Below are 8,068 nucleotides of genomic sequence, written 5' to 3'. Positions count from 1 at the left end.
ATCTTGTCTTCACGCAAGGCATTCCTGTTGACATGCAGTGATGTAGCGGGTATTCTATTTTGGAAAGGATCCACCTCTTTACGGGAGGAGAGGGCTGGATTAACAATGTTTTAGAAAAAAAATATTCATAGCGATCATGCAATCAAAATTACGTATTTTGATACAGCTTTTCGTAAAAGAGGGGTGTGTAGTTTAAACACCTGAAACTCTCTACCTGGCTGTTGCATTTTTCTGGGGATGGGTGTTGTGTCAGAAATATCCCCTTTTAAGTTATCTTTCCTTTTTTAATGATGATAAATAAATTAAAAATTAACAGTATTCTTCTTATGATGCAAACTCTACTGGAAAAGAACGTTCTCAAGTGAAACAAAGAAAATGCCAGCAACTGCGATCCTGTCGATCTTGCTTCCTTTAAAAGAAAGTAAACCTAATGGCTAATAAAATAATTTATATTTCTTTATTACATATATTTTTGAAAATATTGCTATCAACATTATCTGTTTATTTTAAATTAATGCTTCAAGGGACGGAAGTAGTGGAGATGTGTTAAATTTATTATCGTTAAATGATGGCTGGAAAACAGAAAATTATGTGAGTCTCTCATTATTATGTGTTCGGAAGTGTACTAATGCTCATAAACTTATGTTACCTGTTTTTCAAATTAAGTCTTTATTGAACCTGAAGAGAAGTAACCAAATAAGGTCACAGTATTCAATATTTCACTACAGGTCACCTAATATAGGTCACTATATCGCCCAATATTCGTTTGAAGTGAACTGTTATCAAGTATAGTGAGAATGGTTTCTTGAACCAAATTCTTGAGGCGTGTGAAGGAAGAAGTAAATAAACAGATTATCTTTTATGGTATCCTTAGCCAACGGATCAAATCACACCTAGAAAGATACATTACAAGAAGCTGGATTAAGAATAGATTTATTACTTTACAACTTGCGAAACATTTATCGATTGTTTAAGAAACATTTACAGATTCACATGGTCGTTTGCACTGGGTCGACAATAACAATTATACAAAGTAATGGCACTATGAACGGAAACAGGTATGGCACAGAGAGAGCACAGGGCTGCAGTCATCAACGCTATTAAGAAGGTATGATGAGCAGTAGTAACAACATATAATAAAACAAAAATGTCAAGCTAAGATAGACTCCGAAATAATATAAATACTACCTGCCAAAACTTTGCAATCATTTTTTGGTATTATGCAAGTTGAACAATTTCCGCGTTAAAAAATTACGCGGAAAGGATTATAATATTGACTGACACACTTGTTAATGTTAGTTGTAAGATTATACAATTTTTTACGGTAACCAAATATTCCGCTCTAGAAATTTTTGTTTTTTTTACTAGAAATGTCCCACCCAAAAGAAAAATTTTCTTTAAAAGAAGCAAAACAGAGAACCTGAAAACACATTGTAATTGATAGTTAAAAATAAATAAAGCTTAGGCTGCATAAATAATTTATTCGATTCAATTTTCTCTGCGTAAGAAAATTTTGAAGAAAATTTTTAGCTTGTTCCATTTGTTCTACTTACTAAAGGTTCTATAAAAAGATTAAAAGGGAATAGAACATTCACCAAAAGACACATGATAACTTCAAATAAGCTTTGGCAGGTGAATAGTGAGATCTTCGAATAATTAAATGGTTTATCTTCGCATAATGTCATCTATAGAAAACCCAGATTTCTTAAAAGAGTTATTTGATTCTACTTTTTCATCTTCGACAACAGAGGAAGATGTCTCACTATCGCTTGAATCATTACACTCTACATCAACTGTCTCGGAGTCCAAGTCCTTAACACAGGTCATTCGATTTTTTCCCGAATGATCTGTCACAGTGCTCATTTCTATGTGATGGAACAAGTCATCTGAATTTTGGAATAGTTTCATACAATTGTTGCATTCATGGGATTTCACATCAGAATGTGTCAACAAATGAGTCTTCAAATTTGATCTTTGGTTGAAAGTCTTCGAGCAAATTGGACACTTGTGTGGCGACTCTTCGAGATGAAGGATCCGATGCACAGCCAGAGTTCTTGATTGACAGAAACCTTTTCCACAGTCGGTGCACTTGAAGGGTTTTTCTTTTGAATGAATGTATCTGTCAAAGAAAAGTGAAACGTTAGAATATGATATTGTTAAACATATCGAGATAGGGGTTCCACTAATTTGCAAACTGAGTCGGTAAAATTGCTGAATTTACCGACTAAGATCATGATTTTGAAAGATAGGAATTTCAGTCGCTTAATTTCGCGTTAGGAACTCATTTTCTTTTCTTAATTATATTATTTTACTTCTCTTATTGATTCATTTATAAAATTGAGCCGGTAAGACCAAGCGGTACATACCGCCACTTTAGCAACTTCTTTGACATCCATCACATCGACGAAAACCTTTCTCACAGTCGATACACTTGAAGGGTTTTTCTTTTTAATGAATGTATTTGTCAAAAAAAAAAAAAAAAAAAAAAAACCACATCGGCACAAGTATTTTAGCATATTCCCGTATTCAAGTGTTCAATAGACGTCGTTAAGAACAATTTGAAAAAATAACTTCCTGGTCTCCCTTAAGCTCAAGGAATATATTTAGACTAAGTTTTAAGAATGGCTGCTGATGGAGGAGCGGACTGGATGACCAAGATCAAGGATGACCTTGAGGAGTGGTGCCCCTTGAGTAAATTCCAGCCTAGTAGACACCATAGCATAAAAAGGAAGACTATATTAGCAGCTTAATCTCACATGTAAGAAGGGGAGGCTATGAGGTACCCCAAACATAAATATTCACTAGAGAAAAAGTGTCCTCTTGAACCCCAAACCCTTGCAAAAATTGTGGCCTTGATTTTGGGGGGGTTGGGGGCATTTGATATTATTTAGCATTTAAGATTGACAGACAGCTTTTCCACTGTCGGCACACTTGATGGGTTTTTATTTTGAATGAATGTATCTGTCAAAGACACAAAAAAGATTAGCATAAGTTTTTTCCCGCTGAGTTTCGTTGTTTACGCCTGCGCGTCGCTTACTCATAAATTACTTTTTTTGTTGCTCAAAAATTTAGGAAGGAATTCTCTTTGGTATTTGTGTCATTACAGAACACTAAATTTTATTGATTAGTTGTAAACACTATGTCAGCGTGAAGCTTACAACATTTGACTAATCAGTAATATTGTTCTGTTTTTTGGGGGATTCTTGTAGTTCACTTCATATTTTAGGGAGAAAAAATTTGCTCGTGGGCTGTTGGACTAACATCTAAAAGGAATTAAATTGTAATTATTTCTGGTTTTAGTGCTAGAACTGTCGATGTGTCTCATGTATGAAACGTGAGGATAAAAAGTGCGTTCGCAGGAAGTAATTCTAATGGGAAACGTTTTGGGGGAGGGGTTGAAAACTTCAAAATAATGACAACTGGTAAACTATATGAAATCGTAAGAAACTGAAGCAATTGCTAAAATGACCAAGTAATATAAAATTTAGACGCCCTGTGTGCGTACTTGAAGCAAAAGAATACTCAGATATTAATTGAAAAGCTAATCATATGTTCAAGTTGATTCAGATGATTCAATAAATAGCCTACTATTTCAATTCTTAGCTGTAATTCTGAACTTCTCATGAGCAAGAATGTTTAAAGTGAAATATATGTTGTAAAATAAAATATTTAGGTATACATAGAATGAAAAAATAAAAAAGGTAAAAAAAAGACAAGAAAAATCAATTTGGCAGAACACAATTGAAAATGTCCTTATAATTTAAAATCGCATGCAACTCCTTGGAGTTCTTGATTCCACAACCTCCCCTTGAATGACTTTTCTCTAAATTTGCCTGTGTAATTACGTGACGAGAGAGTAGATTCATGAGGGCTCGCCCTACCGCGAAATACCAAAAACTACACAAACTGTTAATTTGTCAATTATGCAATAGCTATAAAAGTCTCTTTCGTTGGGTAGACTCCCATCCAAAATTGAAGTTTTAACTGTGCCACTTATACCGAACCAAACGTAGAAGGAAGATGGAACATACACCACCCTCTCCAATTAGCCAGATGAAGTAGTATTTTCAGTTCTTAAAAAGTCAGAAACTGATAGTGATTTAAAGAACGAACTTACTTACTAATTTCTTTATTTTTTGGCAAGCCCATGCCGTGATCAAGGGACTGCCAACTTTAAAAAAAATCATCCAGACCGTGCGGCAAGAGCCACAAGTAGCGGAAGTCTGCCATTTGTGGCGAAAGTAGACCTGCTGTTCTGGAAGTATGTCTATACGTGGTGTGGCGGGTGAAACGTGCCTCGGAACAAATGGCTCTTCGAGATTTGCACCAGATGGTGGAGAGTGGAGGACCCGTCGGCTGTGATTAGGTTTAGCGAACTGAGTCGGCGCTTAGGCCACTAAGACCCATTCCGTTCTCTTGGCTAGTATTACCATTTTAGACAGTACAAAAGGTTTGAAAATTCATAGGATGAACTATCGCTAAATATTATAATTAAATCAATAGCAGAGGAAAAAATAAGTCACATCATCTAATTGTGCTAAAAAGAAATATAATTGTGATGAAAATAACGTGATAGAAAATCTTATGAAGTTAGCTTAATCGTTTAAGGTCTAAAGTTTTTTTTTAAATGATGTTACAGTAGGACCTCGGATCCTTGTTCACAATTGAATATGCCTTAAAAACAAATGCATTGTGTAAATAGAGATGATAATTACCTATGATCTCTCAGATGATCTTGGCGACGAAAGGCTTTTCCGCAGATATCACAGGAGTAGGGTCTTTCGTCGGTATGCGTCCTCTCATGGATCAAAAGATTGTAGGATTTCGTAAAGTGGCGGTTGCAGTACTTACAGATGAACTGCTTTTTAGGCCTGGATGCCCTTCCCGGTCCACGGAATAATCTTGGGTCGTATTGTGGAGGATAGAATGGAGCCACAGCTCCTCTTAGCCAAGGGTTCATCAACAAGGAGGGTAACCCGTACTGAGGGGCTAAGCCTTGCAGACGTTGTTGTAAAGCGAGTAGCTCTGCAGATGGGTTTTGAACTGTTTGTGATGGCTGAGGGTCTGCTGTCTTATTTGGTGGATTGACAGAAAGTCGAGCTGCTGCTATAGCGGAAAAATCGAACTTTCCCAGACCTTGTAGCATGGCAGCTGTTTCAAACATCCTATTGTTAATTGGTGAGTTATGAAATGGAGGTAGCATTGTTTTTGACATGTCCATTTTTTTCTCTTCCGAGTAAGTGTGAGCTCCGTTTGGGGAGATGACTGGCTTAAATGCTGAATTATCTCTCTGGTCTTCATACCGATTTTCAGCGGTTGGACATGATGCATTTATGTTGCTAACAGAGAAAGGTAATCCTCCCGGTAAAAATAAAGAGGGTAGGAAACCAGAAGCTTGTAACCCAGCGAGGGCTGCTTTCTGAATGGACTCAAAGCTTCCAGCCGGGGATGCTTGTTGCTGCATTTGGAATGTAAAATGTGAAATCGACTCAGACGGGCTCGTTGGGGTGGCTGGGGGAGTTAAGACAGGACTTGCAAGCTCTCCAAAGCTACCTAAAAATCAGAAAACAAAAATCAATACAGGTCAAATAGCTATTACATTATTTATGGCCGCTCTTACGCTTTTAATTCTTGATTATATAAACAACTCACATAATTCGCAGTAATTTTAAAATAATTTATTGACATTATTTTTATTTTATTCACAAATGACTTCTTCAAATCGTCATTTGTGAATGTACTAAAATTGTTCAAAGTTGTAACAATCCCTGATTACTGTAAATCATGCAGAATTAAGTTTCGATTGGGATGTTTTTTTCTTCTTTGAGTTTCGTAATATTTCATGAATTCGGAAGTATTTCACTGGAAAATTTAATCCTTGCACAACATTGATTACCGAATCTCTTTTATTTCAGAAAAGACGAAGTCAAATTTTCTATACCCTCGCCATTTTAGCCCCCTATGTAAACTTAGTAAATGAAAAATCGCTTGCACGGTTTTGTTTTTTAGATTGAAATTGAAAGAATAAATGTAGGTCGCGCAATAACAAAACGGCCCTCATCATTTCACATCATTCGTGATATTGAAAGGTAATTAAGCCGAAACAGTTTATAATCATAACATTGGTTCAAACAATACCCTTGCGATCGCGTGCTAATGCTTGGCTTTTTTTGCAACGATTATCTAATGAATACTCAGATACAAGAGCAACGCGTCAAAAAGTTTAGTTTTTTGTCTCTCAATGCTTCAAAAATAAAAGGGCTCATTTAGCTGTATTTACCCTGAAAACAAAGTCGGTATGGTTTGAAAGAGGATCTGTAAATAAAACACACGCTATTACCAATGGCTATAGTTGTTTTATTCTAAAAAAATTTCAGGAAAGCATTGGTCAAATTTCAGCACAAATGAAGGGATTTTGAGGGTTAGCAGCCGACTTACATATGTATATATACTTAGGACAAGGCCGTATCCAGGGGGGGTTACCCGGTTTGAACCCCCCCCCCCCTCGAAATTTTTGACCGACTCGAAAATAAGTCGAAAATTAGTAAAACCTAGGTAAAAATCAGTAAAATTAGTCGAAAACTGAGTCAAAATTAGTAACCCCCCCCCCCCCAAAAAAGTCAAAAATTAGTAAACCCCCCCCCCCCTGAACAAAAATCCTGGATACGGCCCTGACTTAGGATAAGGTATATTTGTTTTAAGTTTTAACGTGACTCTTTGCTTTCATTTGAAGGAGAATATTTTTTATTGTTTTGATTTTTTATATTGTAATTACGAAGCTTTGAATAAAACAGGAATTTTAAGCAACAAGCTCTAGCTCATAGTATTTTTTAATATTAAAAACAATTGAATAAATTAAAAGATTATCACTGCTAGTATAAATTATTTATGAATTTAAATGAATTTAGGGCTGGTATTACGGATTTTCTTGCACAACAAGAACAAATATAAAGACAACTTACATTGACCAGGATTATTTTATTTTTAAGAGGTGATTGCCTAAGGGAGAGATATTAACAGACAAAACAGAAAATGCACACTGACAACAACAAAAGGACAAAGAACAAAGTAAATATTATGTAAGAAGTGACATTTTTGCTAATCTTGACAAGAGTAAAAGAAAAAGCTCATTATTTCATAATTATGAGGCATTAATTTTGCTCAGAGGTTGAGGACCGGAAAAATCCGAAGATGCATCATTTTCATTGAGCATCAAAAGAAACTGAGATCCATTTCAATGTTAATATACCTATTCAGAGATTTTTTGAGTTTTGTTGATTCTATGTTTACTAGACAACAACATAAATTAGTATAATGATGTCTGCCAAACGGCACAAAGTGAGGCCTTCTTCACGGAAGGACAAAACGGCCATTTGTTTGGGGACCCTAAAAATGTAAAGAACTATGTTTTTCGAAATGAAAAGGTCATAAAATGCCACTGTGTATAGCTTATAAGATATTATCATAAGTAATGCTATTTTCGGCTTGGGCTTTTTTCTATTGGTATAGCTTATTTAAGAATCTAAACACAAATCTACGAAAAAGATCTTTGACAAGTTCATTGATCAATTTGTTGTGTATTCATAGCAAATAAAGACAATGGCTTTTTGTTATGCTTTAGAGTATTTTTTTCTCTTGCAACATAATCACTAAAAAAATCAACTGCTTACCAGTTATATTCCAAGGATTTCTGGTTTGTCTATCGATTAAGTCTGAACTTCCAATGTCCATCAGAACTTGTTACAAAAAAAAACAACACTTTAATTTTCGTTAAAACGATTCAAGAAGTCAATTTGCAATGTTGAGCTTCCGACACAGCAGGTTTAAGACTACTAAAGTCACTCTTCAGAAGCGTAGGTAGTTTTACAAAAAGTAGCATCAGCTTCAAACTCACAGCGACATTACTAACTTTGAAGCATTGTGATTGGCTAGACGGTCTTCCTAAAGGAGGAGCTTTACATAGATCCCGCCCGACACTCCTTCCAGAGGAGCCACCTTGCTGCCTCCTCAGGCATGCGAGATACTTCCAGTGTTTTTGTTGCTTGGAAATTATGGTGGAGAAATACGC

At 35.7% G+C, this 8,068-nt stretch overlaps 1 protein-coding gene across 1 annotated transcript; it reads right to left on the bottom strand.

The window, feature by feature from the left end:
• Positions 1 to 922: 922 nt before the first annotated feature.
• On the bottom strand, positions 923 to 7,853 carry LOC148952011 (uncharacterized). Its single transcript, XM_089088798.1, has 3 exons — positions 7,671 to 7,853; positions 4,716 to 5,553; positions 923 to 2,119 (listed from the first exon to the last, which is right to left on the bottom strand). The coding sequence occupies exons 1-3, from the start codon at positions 7,729 to 7,731 to the stop codon at positions 1,666 to 1,668; spliced, it is 1,353 nt and encodes a 450-aa protein (XP_088944924.1). The 5' UTR covers positions 7,732 to 7,853; the 3' UTR covers positions 923 to 1,665.
• Positions 7,854 to 8,068: the final 215 nt, after the last annotated feature.

This window comes from Artemia sp. Qi Xiang Cuo, chromosome 5 (genome assembly GCF_049724085.1).
Source record: "Artemia sp. Qi Xiang Cuo chromosome 5, ASM4972408v1, whole genome shotgun sequence".
In the NCBI taxonomy this organism is placed as follows: Eukaryota; Metazoa; Arthropoda; class Branchiopoda; order Anostraca; family Artemiidae; genus Artemia; species Artemia sp. Qi Xiang Cuo.
Note: the sequence above shows the minus strand (reverse complement) of the source record. Positions and strands in the feature narration are given on the sequence as shown.